Source organism: Pristiophorus japonicus, chromosome 21, assembly GCF_044704955.1.
Source record: "Pristiophorus japonicus isolate sPriJap1 chromosome 21, sPriJap1.hap1, whole genome shotgun sequence".
Taxonomy (NCBI): Eukaryota; Metazoa; Chordata; class Chondrichthyes; family Pristiophoridae; genus Pristiophorus; species Pristiophorus japonicus.
Genome location: NC_091997.1, coordinates 5818668 through 5837150, shown reverse-complemented (window position 1 = coordinate 5837150; position 18483 = coordinate 5818668). Strand labels below are relative to the sequence as shown.

The 18483-nt window shown below is 48.2% G+C and overlaps 1 protein-coding gene across 1 annotated transcript in view; it reads left to right on the top strand.

Moving 5' to 3' along the window:
* The window catches only part of kat2a (K(lysine) acetyltransferase 2A), a 56002-nt gene extending 49704 nt beyond the window's left edge, over nucleotides 1–6298 (top strand). The window contains exons 15-18 of the mRNA XM_070864311.1: nucleotides 431–467; nucleotides 3595–3658; nucleotides 4578–4662; nucleotides 5450–6298. Coding sequence (XP_070720412.1) covers nucleotides 431–467; nucleotides 3595–3658; nucleotides 4578–4662; nucleotides 5450–5643 — 380 coding nt within the window. The 3' untranslated portion in view covers nucleotides 5644–6298. The remainder of the gene's footprint in view (nucleotides 1–430; nucleotides 468–3594; nucleotides 3659–4577; nucleotides 4663–5449) is intronic.
* The last annotated feature ends 12185 nt before the right edge of the window (nucleotides 6299–18483 follow it).

Below are 18483 nucleotides of genomic sequence, written 5' to 3'. Positions count from 1 at the left end.
TGAATGGCGGAGCAGGCTCGAATGGCCTGCTCCTGCACCTATTTTCTATGTTTCTATAGCTCCTGTTATAAAATGCATGGAACTACTTACCAAAAGCTAGCTTTTACATTTTGGTCACACTGTCTCACACTTCAGGCAGTGCACCACCTGATCAGTAACATTAAAATAAATTACAATACATAAGGCAAGTGGAAGTAATGTTGCTGGATTTATGTATTTTGCAATGGAGCAAACCAGATGTTGAATTTCTCTTTGATTCTGCATTCTTAAATCTTGCGATGTTTGTCTTCAGTGTCTAACGTATTCTGAAGTGGCATTTCAGTAATTTGAATTATGGCAATGAGTTGTTTACCACATACTGACACTGAGAATCGTGTTCTTTTTACTTCTAACCCAAATTGTAAAATAATCATCTTTTTCCATCCAACAGAGGAAACTGGATGGAAACCTAGTGGCAAAGAGAAAGGGTAAGTACAGTTTGTCAAAGGCTTTTTAATTTTTAAGTTGGGCAAAAGATTGAAGGCAAACTATTCTAAAATTTGATTTTAAAAGAAAATTGGTCTCTGGATGTGGGCAATGCCAACAAAGCTACATTTATTGCCTTACCCACTAGTTGCCCTGAGGAGATAATGGTGAGCAGCCTTCTCCCTGAGGTCCTTGTGCTGACGGTGCTCTCACAATGGTGTTAGATAGGGAATGACTCAGCAGGAATGGAGGATATATGTGTCCAAGTCAACATGGTGTGTGACATCAACACTGTTGCACTTATCCTTCTCGGTGGTGGTAGTCATGGGAGGGAGATGCTGTACTGCATCTTGTTGAGTGCATGTGCTGCAGCCAGTGTGCTGGTGACGTCAAGGAATTTGGTTAAGCAAGGGCGACCTTTGTAACTATAGATAGACATATAGGGCCCAAGTTTCGGGCCGCACCTAGAACAGCGCAGCCCCGACCTGGACGGCCATTTCTCGCTCCGGCTTCCCCCGGCCACTTACCTTGCTGGGGGCGGGCCCCGCCCGAAGTCTTGGGCCCGGCTTCTTCACGTCAGCCGGACCCGTTCAGCCCCCTCCCTCTCCCTCTCCTCTCCCCCTCCCTCCCTCCTCGACCCCCTCCCTCCCTCCTCGTTCCCCCCCCTCTTCCCCCCTCCTCCCTCTTCTCCCCCCTCCTCCCTCTCCCCCCCGCCCTCCCTCCCCCCTCCCTCCCCCCTCCTCCCCCCTCTCCTCCCTCTCCTCCCTCTCCCCCTCCCTCTCCCCCCTCCCTCTCCCTCTCCCCCCCCCCTCCCTCTCCCCCCCCCTCCCTCTCCCCCCCCCTCCCTCTCCCCCCCCTCCCTCTCCCCCCCCTCCCTCTCCCCCCCCCTCCCTCTTCCCCCCTTCCCCCCCTCCCTCTTCCCCCCCCTCCCTCTTCCCCCCCTCCCTCTTCCCCCCCTCCCTCTTTCCCCCCCTCCCTCTTTCCCCCCCTCCCTCTTCCCCCCCTCCCTCTTCCCCCCCCTCCCTCTTCCCCCCCCTCCCTCTTCCCCCCCCTCCCTCTTCCCCCCCCTCCCTCTTCCCCCCCCCTCCCTCTTCCCCCCCCTCCCTCTTCCCCCCCCTCCCTCTTCCCCCCCCCTCCCTCTTCCCCCCCTCCCTCTTCCCCCCCTCCCTCTTCCCCCCCCTCCCTCTTCCCCCCCCTCCCTCTTCCCCCCCCTCCCTCTTCCCCCCCCTCCCTCTTCCCCCCCCTCCCTCTTCCCCCCCCTCCCTCTTCCCCCCCCTCCCTCTTCCCCCCCCTCCCTCTTCCCCCCCCTCCCTCTTCCCCCCCCTCCCTCTTCCCCCCCTCCCTCTTCCCCCCCTCCCTCTTCCCCCCCCTCCCTCTTCCCCCCCCTCCCTCTTCCCCCCCCTCCCTCTTCCCCCCCCTCCCTCTTCCCCCCCCTCCCTCTTCCCCCCCCTCCCTCTTCCCCCCCTCCCTCTTCCCCCCCTCCCTCTTTCCCCCCTCCCTCTTCCCCCCCCTCCCTCTTCCCCCCTCTCCCTCTTCCCCCCCCTCCCTCTTCCCCCCCCTCCCTCTTCCCCCCCCTCCCTCTTCCCCCCCCCTCCCTCTTCCCCCCCCCTCCCTCTTCCCCCCCCCTCCCTCTTCCCACCCCCTCCCTCTTCCCCCCCCTCCCTCTTCCCCCCCCTCCCTCTTCCCCCCCTCCCTCTTCCCCCCCTCCCTCTTCCCCCCCTCCCTCTTCCCCCCCTCCCTCTTCCCCCCCCTCCCTCTTCCCCCCCCTCCCTCTTCCCCCCCCTCCCTCTTCCCCCCCCTCCCTCTTCCCCCCCCTCCCTCTTCCCCCCCCTCCCTCTTCCCCCCCCTCCCTCTTCCCCCCCCTCCCTCTTCCCCCCCTCCCTCTTCCCCCCCCTCCCTCTTCCCCCCCTCCCTCTTCCCCCCCTCCCTCTTCCCCCCCCTCCCTCTTCCCCCCCTCCCTCTTCCCCCCCCTCCCTCTTCCCCCCCTCCCTCTTCCCCCCCTCCCTCTTCCCCCCCCTCCCTCTTCCCCCCCCTCCCTCTTCCCCCCCTCCCTCTTCCCCCCCCTCCCTCTTCCCCCCCCTCCCTCTTCCCCCCCCTCCCTCTTCCCCCCCCTCCCTCTTCCCCCCCCTCCCTCTTCCCCCCCCTCCCTCTTCCCCCCCCTCCCTCTTCCCCCCCCTCCCTCTTCCCCCCCCTCCCTCTTCCCCCCCCTCCCTCTTCACCCCCCCTCCCTCTTCCCCCCCCTCCCTCTTCCCCCCCCTCCCTCTTCCCCCCCCTCCCTCTTCCCCCCCCTCCCTCTTCCCCCCCCTCCCTTTTCCCCCCCCTCCCTCTTCCCCCCCCTCCCTCTTCCCCCCCCTCCCTCTTCCCCCCCTCCCTCTTCCCTCCCCTCCCTCTTCCCCCCCCTCCCTCTTCCCCCCCCTCCCTCTTCCCCCCCCTCCCTCTTCCCCCCCTCCCTCTCCTCCCTCCCCCTCCCTCTCTCCCCCCCCTCCTTCCCCTCCCTCCCTCTCTTTCCCCCCCCCCCCCCCTCCCTCTCCCCCCCACTCCTCCCCCAATAGTTAATGTCTGTTTAATGCAGAGTTACTGAACATTTCCTCTTTTCAAAGCAGTTTCAAAATGTTTGTGCATAAACATTTGATGATTACTTCTGAGTGGAGAGTTGTGTCCGAAAGAATTCCCTTTAACATTAGGTTGTACTGCATTCTAAATACTTGATTTTGGGTTTATTGATATTTGAGTGCAGGAACCTTACACATTTATTGCTATTTCTTTATTTCGTTTGAAGGCAGTATGTTTGTTTTTGTACTCCTTTACCATCCTAATTGAATGGTATTGCTGTGGTGTTCCATCAAATCTGCCTCAAAATAAATAGTTACTAATTGCTCCCTTGGTCAGTCATTCTGACGTTTTAAAGTTTCCAAAATGTATGTACACTGAGAATAATTAACACACTGAAAAATTAGTGTTTCATTCTTTGTGCTAATATATGCTTGGGACAAACAACATTTCATGCTCGAATCATGATCCTGCCAATGAAATATTTTTCAGACTATTAACTACTGAAACTGCTTTATTCTTCAATCCAATGTCTGTTTTTAAAGATTGTCATCAGTTTCTACCTTGTTTGTATTCCAGGAAAGAATTGAAGGATCCAGATCAGCTCCACAACTCTTTGAAAAATCTACTGGCACAAATAAAGGTTGTAAGAAGAGGGGTGTATAGGAGGTATCCGGGATATGATTAAAGGATTGTTGATAATTTGTGTAAACACAACAACTATGCAGTTGATTTCTGGACCTCTGATACTGAACACTCATATAATTCAGTCATTGTTTTGCGATAAAAGATTTGCATTATCCAACGTGATTTTGAATTATAAGGATTAAACTGTGTATAGTCATGCAACCTTTACCTGATCTATTTTCTGAAACCTTTGAATAAACATTTTCTATGCTGAACTGGTAGCAATAGTATCAAACAGTTAAATGTCACAGCAGCAGTGATTGAACTTTTCTGCAATAAATCAGTTAAAATATTTTGACTGCCAACATGATTCAGTTAACCTTTGGCAAGATTTTTTTTGTAGTCGAGTAACATTAAGTTATACCACCACTGGCTTCAAGTTGCAATGTAATCTATTTTTTAAATTACATTATTTGAAGTCAAGACTTTAAAGTCTCTTTCCCTCCCCCCCGCCCCCAACCACCCTTTGTTTGGGTCTTCACACAACACACATTCTAGCTAAGATAGTGAGCGGGTAACCTTTTCTCAGGTTACCACCAATGCTTGCTCTACATCCAGAATGTGGGACTGGATGCAAATCAGGATGTACCTGAGTGAGGCCCACGGTAACTTTGTTTTTCTTTCCTGTGAGCAAGCACCCAGCTTCTTCTAGGCACCTCCCCATGATAGCACTGCTAAGGTGGTGAACTTAGAGTAAGGAATTGCAGCATCAGATCCATCTCTACTGCTCCATGGTGTTGAAGCCAAAACCTGCTGTATCACCTAGTCTGGCTTAGTTTTATTTATTTTACATACTTCCCTCTAAAATAAAAAAAACTGGACTTCTATTTTCTAGTATCAATGATCTCATGTAAATCACTTTTTTTAAAAAACAGAGCCATCCTAGTGCTTGGCCTTTCATGGAACCAGTGAAGAAGTCTGAGGCTCCAGATTACTACGAAATTATTCGGTTTCCAATCGGTATGTTTCCGTAATTGCACAAGTTTTTCATTTTAATTTTCACCTTTCTGTTGTAAAGGAGATGTCTGAAGTAGTTGGATAATTGACTCTACATACCAATTTAATTTTTAATTATCTACTTCCATTTGATCAGATTACTCTTGGGCAATGTTTGAGCATTAATGCAGTTAGTTTCTGTAATTATGTTGGTGGTGACATGCAGCGTGTTCTTACTTGATTCAACATTAATCAGCTGGACCATACTGTCTTTTTTTTAACTGATGAATAAGAGTTTCAAAAACAATAGTCTTTTTATCAGCTAACCTATCTTAAACTTTTTTTTTCAATTTATTTGAATTTGAGCCAAAATATATTCTGGTGGGCAACTTATCTATGGATGAGCCTCATTCATTGGCTTTGTTTTTGTAAAGAAAGGACGATACTTCGACCTCATTTTCATACTTGCTTCAAGTCAGTCATGAGGTCTATAATTACATTACCATAGCAACAGCTCCCTGAAAATCTTTCCTAAATTATAGTGGTTAATACAAAATGGGGCAATTAGGCTAACTGCCTACAAGAGTGTAAATTCAAGCCTCTCTCTTATTGATCAGTGAATGCAGCACGTGTTAATTTATGCATTTTATTTTACATTGTGGAAACTGCCAACTTGCACAAGCTGTGAACTTGATAAGTATTTACCATTCTTGGAATTTCTTGTTCCCTATATTTTATTTTTATGTAAATTACGCGAGAAACTCATCCTATAAGAATATGAAGGTTATACTGACTGTTGTTTTTGCCTCAGATTTAAAGAGTATGAGTGACCGGCTGAAGAATCGTTATTATGTTTCCAAGAAGTTATTTATCGCTGATGTTCAACGTATTATCACAAATTGCCGTGAGTATAATCCTCCTGAGAGCGAGTACTGCAAATGTGCCAACATGCTGGAGAAATTTTTCTACTTCAAGATTAAAGAAATGGGGCTTTTGGACAAATGAGAACACTTTCAAAGGGGATAGATGAAAGCTTGGACATTCAGATCTGACAGACTGTGAACACAGCAGAATAAACTACTCCTAAACTGTAACTCAGTCTGATCAGTGCATTTCGGAAAGTGGCATTACTGAAATTTGTTTGAACGCCATTACGGTGTGCTGTAATTGCATGGGCTGGCCGTTGGTACCAATAATGCATCATTTTCTTTACAAAAACCCAGTCTGTTCCAGTGTTTAACTGTTGAAGTATCCATCTCACTGCATGCAGTTTCTACTGTCAAATGTGTACGCAGATAATCGAGACCTTGGATGGTCCATTTGGATATTTAGTGATCTGTAATATTCACAAGTATGCAAAGATGATGCACATCACAGAAGTAAATCACAAGGTTGCAAACATTTATGTGGCTTTATTGAAATCGATGATGGAACCTACACAAAGCAGATCATTTCAGCAGAATGCATACTACAGTGAGCTTCTCACGTTTCACTCTGTGGAGTCTGTGACTTCAGCGTTGCCTGTCAGTGAACGATATTGGGCATGTTGTAATAATGCCTGACTACTTTCAGTTTTTGTAATTTTTTTTAAAAACTCAGTTGCATTTTGTACGTTTGCTGTAATGTCTTGCTGATGTAAATAAATTCAGCAGTAACTTCACTCAAATTGTAGATACAGTTTTTATTTCTTGCTATTTGTAAAATGATTGCTGTGTTTTCCTGCATAAGTCACCATGTAAAACCGTTAAATACAAAGTACTTTGAGGGGTTATGGTATTATATAAATGTGAGGGCTAGAAATTTGCCGACTTTGTGACCGGGTTTTTGGCGATATTTCACCATATTTGGCGAAAACTGGTCAGCGGGAACTTCAGGCACCTTTTTGTGGCGGCGTTTCCCATGTACAGCTGGGGAGAGGAGTGCAGCCGTGCAAGACCCGAAATAGCGTTTTCTCCCGAAATTTGGCGCTCTCCGCACCCGTATTCTGCACCCAGAATAGCGACAGGGAAAAACCTGCCTTGCAGCCCTGCAACCCAGCAGTGGTTACCTGCAAAAAAGGTAAGTTAAAGTTAATAATAGTCTAGGAGAACATGTTTACGACTTTAGCCGTCCAAAGCGCTTCCATCCCATAATGCCCCAAAAGCTGCCAAGCTAAGTTCCCGAACGCTCTTTTAAACTCTGAGGGCCTGAAATTCAGTACTGCTGGAAAGCTGGTGCTCCCCCCACTTTTTGGGGCCATTAGTGTCGGAAAGTTTTTGTGGCTGGGCCCCCCCATATTCAGCTCCCAAAGTGGAAAAAATGGGTTCCAATGCTAATGAACCCTTCCAAAGTGGATTATTGAGCGGTGTGGCTGTCTTAATTTGAGCGTTTATGACCACTGAGAAATTCAGCATGCAGGTAAGGATTTCTAACGAGCCAGCTGCAAGGCCAGGATTTGCAGCAAGGCCCTGAGGGGGGGGGAAGGAGTTTGGAAGGAGGCTAGAAGGATGGCTGGTGTAAGCAGTGCAAGGAGAGCCAACAGGTTCACTGATAGGGAGCTGGAGACACTGATGGACGGTCTGGAGGACAGAAGAAGAATACTGTTTCCTGATGTGGGGAGACCTGGCAGACTGCCAGTACATAATGCATGGAGGGAGATTGCAGGAGGGTGCTGGCCAGTCTGCACCCGACCCTTCCAGGCCCAGAGGTGTTCCAGGGCATCCTGGAAGGACAGCTGTAGGTCCCAGACAACAACCACAACAGCCTCCCTGGACCCATGATGAATCCACAGGGATGACAGTTAGGCGTAGTGTTAAGGTAGTCATGCATAACGGGTGTGAGATACATGGGTAAAAAATGATGACAATATTTATTTTTGGCACATCTATCTGGCCAGGTGTTTCATTTGGGAGTGGACAATTCTGCGTTAAGGCACTCATTGCGATGGCCATTGAACGTTGGACCTGAAGGGTCATGTGTGGATGGTATTATCTGAAGCGAGCAGCTATGAGATGCAGCTGCACCTACATTCCAGGGTTGCGATGGGGATGAAGCCTCCTGGCTTTGGGGCGACAGGGATCTTCCTTCCCCCTCCTTATCCTCCCCTCCTCCTCCACCCCTCCTGCGCCTCCTCCTCCTCAGGTGGTACTGCTGGCTCGACCTCCAGCGGCTGACCCCTCATGATGGCCGGGTTGTGCAGCATGCAGCAGACCACGACGATTATGGAGACCCGTTGAGGAGAGTACTGCAAGGTGGCACCAGAGCGGTCCAGGCACAGGAACCTCTGCTTAAGGATGCCTATGCACTGCTCGATGATGCACCTGGCGTGCCCTGGGGTTCCACAGTGGAGTCAGCAGCCAAGTGGACGGGATATTCCTCGAGTCCCTGATCACCCCAAGCAGTAAACCGCAGTCCTGATTCGGGCCGGTGAAGACGGCGGACACACTGGTCTGGCGCAGAATGAACGAATCATGGCTGCTGCCTCCCTTGCCCGCTGCGCCTCTGCACGATGCTGAAGACGACGCCTTCTCTGGCGTGCCACCCTGCTTCTGACCAGGTGTCGACCTCCCAACACTCCTCCCATCCTCAGGGTGAACCCGGCCAAGAAGGTCTCTGCAGCCCACAATGAGGCCTACAGGCCTCCACTAAAGAGTCAGACCTGAAAGTTTTACAAAAGTCTGTGAAACCTCTGAGCAGCACTCAGCAGGTTTAATGGAGCCAAAATAATAACTAAAACTTTTCCTACCAAACGGACCCGATCACGGCAAAACTCCAGCGGTGTCGCGTTCGTGCACTGCCTGAAAAAGTCCTCGGTTTTTGTTGCTGAATATCGCGGGTGTGGCCATTTTCCAGTGGCCCGCCCGCTGATGACCTCACCGCACCACTAACTCCTTTAGCGTGGCTTTACTCTGCCGGTTCCGGCAGAAGTGTACACCGCTCAAATTCCCCCCCCCCCCCCGAGCTGAATATGGCTCGGAGAGGGAAAAACACCCAACCGCCCATACCCCACAGTCCCTTCAGGGATGGTATATTTTGGCCTCTTATTCTCCTACAGTCCCTTACAACATGCCAGTGAAGCCTTCTTAACATACATTTCAAGCAACACATGATACAGGCAAAGAAAATCATACATTGCACAGAATGTGCATATAATCAAGAAATCATAGACTTAAAAGATTCTCCCTTTACCCTTATCCATCTTCTGTATAATTCTCGCTAAGTATTCTTACTCCCTAGCCCTCAATTGTCCCAATTTCATTGTTAACTCTCGAGAACTGAGCCCTGAATTTTGGAAATCAAAATTCTATGTGCCTCTTTACATTAATTTCCATCTGTCTGACAGGTACCAGTGTGTTTACCTCTATCCTGATTGTTTAATGAAACAGTCAGTTTCTCTATGGAGCATATTTTAATTTGAAAAGTTGTCTCATTCTCCTGAGCCACATTTACCATTTTATGTTGTGATGTTGTCAAGTAACTGAGCATGTCTAATATCCGTTCTACAGTGTATCTTCACCATGCATTTCCGTGTGCTAGTTGCCTCACATTTGCACCCACACATACTGGTGTCCCAGTATCATGCAACAAGTGACTTCCGATACAAGCCATTTTTGGCCTTTCAGGTGATCTTATCAAAAGATCGGGGGGGTGGGGGGGTGGGGTTGTCTGAAGATCTTTGCATAACTTCCCCCTGCGTGGTCCTAATGTCTCGGGTAGTGGCCAGGCCATCAAATGTGCTTTTCTTTTTATTTAGTATAGGCAAAGCACAAACATCTCTGAGAGAAAACTATCAATTTACCATTCTTACCTACACTTTCTTCTTCGGCAACAGCTCCAAAACACGCGACCTCTACCACCTGGAAGGTCAAGGGCAGCAGGTGCATGGGATCACAATCGCATCCAAGTCGCACACCATCCTGACTTGGAAATATGTCGCTGTTCCTTCATTGTCGCTGGCTCAAATTCCTGGAACTCCCTCCCGAACAACATTGTGGGAGTACCTTCACCAAACGGATTGCAGCGGTTCAAGAAGGCAGCTCACCACCACTTTGTCAAGGGCAATTAGTGATGGGCAATAAATATTGGCTTTCCCAGCACTGCTCATATCCCATGAATTAATTTTTAATAGCTCACTACAATGCACGATGAAGGAACAGCAACATATTTCCAAGTCAGGCACATTGTGCCTAGATTAATATGTTTGGTGATTTATCCCAAATCGCAGAAGAAAATGATTTTAAAAAAATTCCCATTTGGTGGTGCAATTTTCCTTATTTCTATTTTGCATCTTAAGTTCCATACCACTCCCCACTCGAGCACTCTGTCTCAGAAGATAACAAAATGACCCTGAATGGTAAAATCTTAAGTCCAAATCATCACCATGCTCGCACTTCATTCTTGATTAATGAAAACATTCTTGGCGATTGCTTTTTCTTTTGTTCATCTTGTGCTGATCCAGAATTGCACATCTTGCGGCAGGCACAATACAAATGCCTCCAGCCGTCCCTCTTAATCACGGCCCCAGTTCCAAAAAAACAATAAAAAAGAACTGGAGGCATGTCTGCTAATATCTGCAGATAAGGTCTTAAATTCTTTAAACTGCTGGATCCCTTGCCAAGCCATCAATATACATCTAGTCTGGAAAACCATGGCCCCAATTTAAAAGAAAAGGAAAGCAGTGAATCCATTGTGGTTCTACTTGAGAGCCCAAGGGGTTAATTTGTCAATTGATAATTTTCTTCTGTCACCGTGGGTAAATAGCCACTGAAATTTAAAAAATGAAAAATTAATAATTTTAATGTACAAATTTACATTCAGCAATACAAACATTGCTGTGGGGTGATTTTTTTTTTGTTGTAAACTGGCAGCGGAAAGGGTTAACTTCTTTGTATGTTTACAAGACGACAAAGCACAATCTCGTCAGATGCACGCAATTGCAACATTTCGCGTAAATTATTTTTTAAATTCCCCAATCAAAAAAGAAGCAAATTCCATTTTACTTTTTTCCCCCAAGTTTTACTACCTTTTAAAACTTGCACAAGAGTTTTTTTTGTTTATCCTTCGGAACTGAAACTGTTCCGGGAAAACACCATTTTAGATTAAACTCCAACTGTTTTTAAGCTGTTAGCATTTTTTAATGAGGTTTCCAACCCCAGGATTTTCCAGTACAACCAAGATGATTAAACAATCACTTCATCAAGGGCTGGATTTTTGGCTTTTTGCGATTTCGCCCATTTCTGGGCGCAAATCGCGGCAAAATCAAAATTTTAGCGCCAGAGCGCGCAACTTTCGTCAAATGAAAGTTCACAATGAGCGTTAGCACTAACTCTGGCATTCTACGACAGAATTTGTATGCCGAAGCCGAAAGTTCCGATGCTGAAAAAAACGGCGGTTCTGCACATGCGCAAAATATATATTTTTTCTTCCCAGCTTTCTGGTCTTCCGTCCGATCACAAACGCTCATGCAGGGTGTGGCTGCATGTATGTGCAGTACACCCGGGCCTGAATCAGCCATTTTAAAATTCGATTTTGATCATGGGGGAGGGGGATAGCTGACAGCGTGCCAGGCGATTTAGCCAAGAGGCTAATAACTAAGTTCTCGTGGGGGCTGTGGAGAGAAGATGGTGGGAATTATATTGGGAGGGGTGGATCTAGACCCCTGTCAGCCATTTTTAATCAAATATGGAGGCAAATCGCTGAGGGAGGCCTCTGCCTCAAACAGTGACCAGGAGTGGGAAACAATGCCAAAAAAAGTTCAATGATCTTTGTAAGATCGTTAGATTGAGTACAAATTATAAACCTGACCCGCTATTTGTTCTCATGCTGTTGCTGTCTCTAAGCACTCTCTGGGCTGTCTCTTAAAATGCTAACACATAGATAGGCTTAGTTTGGCACCCTATTTGCCATGAATGATCTTCACACATTATTAAGATTGCTTTCTGAGGTCTTGTAAGATGTTTCCGTTCTTCGATGTCCTCCTGATGAACCACGTGCAACTTCCAAGGCCATTAAACAGAGGACTGTATTACATTTAGACAATATGGTATAAGTGCTTTTGTGGCTATCTGTGTGTGCCCACAAAAACAGATGGACTCTCTTGCAACCATTCCCATTTTCACCTTTGCAGGCAAAGAAGTCACACAATCGCCGCGAGCAGGTGTGGGCAGGCGACAGTCTGCCTCAGACCCTGCCATTTACCGACCTCGAGGAGCGAGTGGCAGGCCTCATTGGTGTCTCAGGTTGGGCAACTGCCACTGGGGGCACTGACCCCCGTTTGGATACTGAGGGTAAGTCCTGCACACCCCCTGGGCTGTGTTGGGGCAATGTGATGCAGTGTCTGTGGACTAGGGTTGGGGAAATGTCCTGCAGTATCTCTGGACTACATATAATGGAGTAGCGGCGGTCCTTCAAATGAGCCTGTGCGATGTGACCTTCCTCATGTCACCCTGCCCCCTCCCCTGCTGCTAACCTCTTGTCTGTTGCTTGCTACTTCCAGATGACAGGCACAACATCCCTCAGATCAACTGTCCACATCAGGCCATCATGTGGAGGAGGAGGAAGAGGAGTTCAGAGATCAGCCGACTTCGGGGCAGATGCATTCTACCCCTCTTTTTCCACCGGCAAACACCTCACCTGAGGAGGATGATGTGACTTTCTCGGGGTTTGAGACCTCCGAGGCTCCTGGGACTAGTGGCGTGCAGCAACGCAGTTCTGGGGTCGAATCCCGTATGCCATCTCTCCGGAGGGCGAGTCGGCAAAGTCGGTCAGCTGACAGACAGGCAGACGTGGAACTGGACATGGTGGGACAGTCCAGGGAGAGCATCCACCCCACCCATCAGCTCCTTGATGTCTTGGGTAGGATTCCTGCGGCCATCGAGAATCTTGCTACGACCATTACGGAGGTAGGGTCGCAGATTGTTGGTGCGAGCTGTGAAACCTGCGAGGCCATCAGTGCCCACACCAGGCTGGTGGCCTCCACCAGTGACACTGGAAACCCGGAGTGTGGCGAGAAGCCTTTCCGAAAATGGTGCATCACAGGCACAAACTCTGCTTCAGCTTGGGCAGGTGATGCAGTCCATAAGTGCTTCCGCCATACCCTCTGCATTCCCCAGTGTCACACCCAGACCCTGGCGACTGGTGATGAAGAGGCTCGTCACTCCGAAGCCGGGCCTTCCATGCCACGAGCTAGCCCAGTGTCGCCCCAACTATTAGCTGCAGATATAAGGCTTTTGCAGTGGCGAAATTTTCATAATGCCTTCCCTGTGGTTGAAGTGGGGGTGATGCTGGCATGGGTTCCTCGCCAGGCTCCTCTTCCTCATTTTCCTCGTCCTCCTCCTCTTCCCTCTCTCCTGAGGTAGTCCTGCAGTCCCCAGTGGCAAATCCTGTCCCCTCATGATGGCTAAGTTGTGCAGCATGCAGCAGACTACAATGAACTGGGAGACCTGCAGAGGGGAGTATTGCAGGCACCCTCCAGAGTGGTCCAGGCATCGGAAGCACTGCTTGAGCACGCCAATTGTCTGCTCGACAATATTGCGTGTGGCTGTATGGTTCTCATTATAGCGATGCTTGGCTTCTGTCTGAGGGTTCCGGAGGAGATGTCATGAGCCAGGTGGTGAGGCTGTAACCTTTGTCCCCCAGCATCCAGCCCTGGCCTTGTGGTTGACACTTGGAACATGCGTGAGATAGCTCTCTCAAGCAAGATGAAAGCATCAAGGATGCTCCCTGGATATTGGGCATTGACTGCCATGATGTGCTGAGTATGGTCGCAGACGATCTGCACGTTCGTGGTAAACCTCTGCATTCTGTAAAGGTGTTTGCAGGGCGATGTGTGTACAGTCAAGGGCACCCTGAACCTTGGGGAAGCCAGCAAATCATCCAAAACCTACTGCCCTCTCATTTTGCGTCTCCTTGGTCATTGTGAAGTTTATGAAGTCCATCCTGCTTACGTACAGTGCAGTAGTCACCTAGCGACTGCAGTAGCAAGTGCCGCAGTCACCTTCACCTTGACGGGTAGTGCAGTCCTGTTCCCGCTGGTAGGCTGTAGATCTGCCTGTATGAGCTGGCATATCTCTATGACCACCTCTTTTCGGAAGCGCAGCCTTCTAAAGCACTGTGCCTCAGAGAGCTGCAGGTATGAGCGATGTTCCTTGTAAACTCATGGGGATAAGGCCTCCTCCCCATACGTCTGTGACCTCTTTGATTATGTTGAAAATGATCATCAATAAGCCTTCTTCCAGCTCAACGCCGTATAAATATAGCAGCCAGGATTAATGGTTGACATAGTTATGGCCCCCATCTTTTTAAATGTCCTTTAAAACAAACTATAATCTCTCACAAACTTCACAATCAAAAGTATGCAGTAACGCAACATTCTTCTCCCAATGTCTTTAAATCACTCAGAACTGAGACTTTCGCCTCCGTTTCCAAGGTGGCACTGTTAGTGCCTGGTGCATTCTGGGTGCGACTGCTTTTTGCTGGCGGGTTCCCGGGTGGACGCTAAATTGGGTGATATGCTCAAAAGTTCCGCCCGGGACGCTAGCGCAGCGATGCACGACGATTTGTGTCATCCAAACGGTGAAAACAGCAGGCGGGGGCTAAGTTTTAGAGCCGCCGCAAAACCGAAAATTCTGCCAGGGCGCAAAATCTTGTGCGCCTCGTTTCACGCCCCCAAAAAATTGTTTTTGTGCCCCGCCCAGGCGCTAAACGGGGCGCAAATGAGCCGAAAATCCAGCCCCAAATGTCCCAAAATATTGTGACAAAATTCAAAAGAGAAAAGTTTGTAACTATTAACTGCACTGCATGTGCTCTAGTCCCCAATCCAATGCACATCATTGTACATTATGTGTGCAGTGTGGGTGGGAGCAACTTTCTCCATTTCTACTCCTACTCTGTGAAGAACATACCTGGCACTCCATACAGTTGGCATGTATTGACTTCCTCACTGAAGGTTTAACGATTGTGAATGTGATTACTGGAAGTCTGAGTGATAATTGGACTAAAAGGCAAAATATATTTTACAGTTAATTGTTTTATCAAGTTGATCTCATTTATCATTGAAACTCCAAAGGATATGATGCTGGTTACCATTGCTTAAGCAAAATTTATTAAGGGAATCTTCAATGGTATTGTTGATGCTAATCGGACGATAGGCTGTTTGATACGGATTATACTATGTAGTGCACAATGTTATTTTGTGTCATGGTGGAACTATATTCCTCTACGACCACGAAATTCAATTGCTATAAAATAGGGACATCCTGAGGTCATTTAATGGTTATTGTTTCTCAATTAATTGTAAATCCCTGGTTCCTCAAAACATCAAACAGCAAGTTCCTTTTTTTTTAAAAAGAAACGCTTACCATCTATACAAAGTATGACACTTTGAGGTGTGACATAAGAACATAAGAATTAGGAACAGGAGTAGGCCATCTCGCCCCTCGAGCCTGCTCCGCCATTCAACAAGATCATGGCTGATCTGGCCGTGGACTCAGCTCCACTTACCCGCCCTCTCCCTGTAACCCTTAATTCCCTTATTGGTTATAAATCTATCTATCTGTGATTTGAATACATTCAATGAGCTAGCCTCAACTGCTTCCTTGGGCAGAGAATTCCACAGATTCACAACCCTCTGGGAGAAGAAATTCCTTCTCAACTCGGTTTTAAATTGGCTCCCCCGTATTTTGAGGCTGTGCCCCCTAGTTCTAGTCTCCCCAACCAGTGGAAACAACTTCTCTGCCTCTATCTTGTCTATCCCTTTCATGATTTTAAATGTTTCTATAAGATCACCCCTCATCCTTCTGAACTCCAACGAGTAAAGACCCAGTCTACTCAATCTATCATCATAAGGTAACCCCCTCATTTCTGGAATCAGCCTAGTGAATCGTCTCTGTACCCCCTCCAAAGCTAGTATATCCTTCCTTAAGTAAGGTGACCAAAACTGCACGCAGTACTCCAGATGCGGCCTTACAAATACCCTATACAGTTGCAGCAGGACCTCCCTGCTTTTGTACTCCATCCCTCTCGCAATGAAGGCCAACATTCCATTCGCCTTCCTGATTACCTGCTGCACCTGCAAACTAACCTTTTGGGATTCATGCACAAGGACCCCCAGGTCCCTCTGCACCACAGCATGTTGTAATTTCTCCCCATTCAAATAATATTCCCTTTTACTGTTATTTTTCCCAAGGTGGATGACCTCACACTTTCCGACATTGTATTCCATCTGCCAAACCTTAGCCCATTCGCTTAACCTATCTAAATCTCTTTGCAGCCTCTCTGTGTCCTCTATACAACCCGCTTTCCCACTAATCTTTGTGTCATCTGCAAATTTTGTTACACTGCACTCTGTCCCCTCTTCCAGGTCATCTATGTATATTGTAAACAGTTGTGGTCCCAGCACTGATCCCTGTGCCACACCAGTAACCACTGATTTCCAACCGGAAAAGGACCCATTTATCCCGACTCTCTGCTTTCTGTTCGCCAGCCAGTTCTCTATCCATGCTAATACATTTCCTCTGACTCCGTGTACCTTTATCTTCTGCAGTAACCTTTTGTGTGGCACCTTATCGAATGCCTTTTGGAAATCTAAATACACCACTTCCATCTGTACACCTCTATCCACCATGCTCGTTATACTCCGAACTTTCCTTTGTATTTGTATATACGCATTCACGTGAGCACACACTGAAGTGGAGCTCCCCTGTGACATTGCTCCTGGTAAGTCAGGATACGTCGCTTTACAAAGACTGAAGCAGTGTCCAATGTAGCACGTGATGTCTCCTATTGCAGGGGAGCTGTGTGTAACGAGTGTGTCCACAAGATCGAATTGCGAAAAGATGCATCCTGAGGTCAGTTACAGACCTATTGCTCTTGGGCCGAATTCATGATTGAATTTTTGTCCTTTTAAATTCCCAGCTGCTCCACATGGTCAGAAGGAACCATCAGAAAATAATTGCCTTTCTTTATATTTTTTTTTATTCTTTTTTTGTTAAAAGTCTGATATAGATATTTGCATATGTGACACCTGAAATGTGCCCAACACATCTCCAAACTTTTATACATTAAGTTGATGAGACGGATGTGGAAATACTTTGGTCTGTTTTGGAAAATATGTGCCAATGTTTACTATTCAAAATAAAAATATATACAGGTGCAGCGTCCCGAATCCAGGACCGAGGCCATTCCGGATTCCGTGTTTTTCCAGACTTTGGACCGTCTTTCTGACGTCACAAATCCGGAAACACCCGAGCCCAGGTTCGGGTATTTCTGGATTTCGGAATGTCGGAAAGTGGGAAGGGGGGAGGGTTGCTCGCCGAGGAGCTGTTCGGGTCGCCGGCCCCGCCGAGGAAGTGTTCGGGCGGGCCCAGCCGTCGCGGAGGAAGTGTTCGGGCGGGCCCAGCCGTCGCGGAGGTGTTCGGGCGGGCCCAGCCGCCGAGGAGGTGTTCGGGCGGGCCCAGCCGCCGAGGAGGTGTTCGGGCGGGCCCAGCCGCCGAGGAGGTGTTCGGGCGGGCCCAGCCGCCGAGGAGGTGTTCGGGCGGGCCCAGCCGCCGAGGAGGTGTTCGGGCGGGCCCAGCCGTCGCGGAGGAGGTGTTCGGGCGGGCCCAGCCGTCGCGGAGGAGGTGTTCGGGCGGGCCCAGCCGCCGAGGAGGTGTTCGGGCGGGCCCAGCCGCTGCGGAGGAGGTGTTTTGGCGGGCCGGAGACGAGGCCCCGAGGCAAGGGCAGCGAGATGAGGCCTGAGGTCAGGCAGCAGCGGGACGTCGGGTCCAGATTCCGGAACATTTTACGAATTCCGACAACCCTGCCACCAATCGGTCCGGATTCCGGAACTCCGGATTTTGGATGCTGCACCTGTATGTGTACATATATATATATATATATTGCATAACATGCTACCTTAGGCCATGAAGTGCAGAGAAACCGCTCTCCTGAATTATAAAAATAATAATAGGGGGTCCCATGGTGGGAGAGGAGTATGCACAGTAACTCAAAACGAGTAATGAGGTGGGTTAGTTCTGAGAAATGGAGGCGTGATATCCTCCAAAATATCTCTAGACACAAGATCTGACAGGAAGTTTGCTGGTGTTGCTTAACAGAATCACTCAATCGAATGTTCTCTCTCTCTCTCTCTCTCTCTGGCCTACCCTTGCACACAAAAGAGCAGAAATGAAACTCGCAGTGAAACAATTACTGAACTAACCAATTGTACGCCGAACTGCAATGTGGAGCAGTGCCCCCTGCTGGACTCCCTCTCCTTTCATCTTAAAGATCTCATAACTCTTGTTTTCCCCTCAAGGTATTTTGATCTTCAACCTAAAAATACTGTCCTCCACCGGCAGAAAATTAAAAAAAAACAATGTGGTTCCTGTGGACGATACAAATGTGGATTGCAAAAGAGAAGTCAAGTTTAAACCTACAATATACAACTAGGCTAAAGCCAGCAAATGGGAAATGTGGCTTTCAGTAAAGAGCATGTCGGTTTCAAGCATAAATTGATCCTGCTATAGATGTACCTGTTATGTAGTTCATATGGCTTTGTCAGATTGTAATGTGTCTGACCCGCACCGACTAACTTGAACAAATTGGTCTGCAATCTCATTTTCTAATCAACCTCACTATCTTCAATCCACTGGCACAGAACACACCGCTGTCTGTTTATTATTTGTACAGATGTTCAACAGTGGCAAATGTGACGCTTTTATGTTAACCCAAATGCCACTGACATCAGAATTATGAAACAGGTTTGAGCTTTGAAGCATTTAATGCTTGTTGGCTGTCACTGTACCCCTTTAATGGGACCCCCCCATGCAGTTTCATTGCTCAGTTTCGGTTTCTATTCCTATTGGAGAACAACAGATCGAAACTGATGTA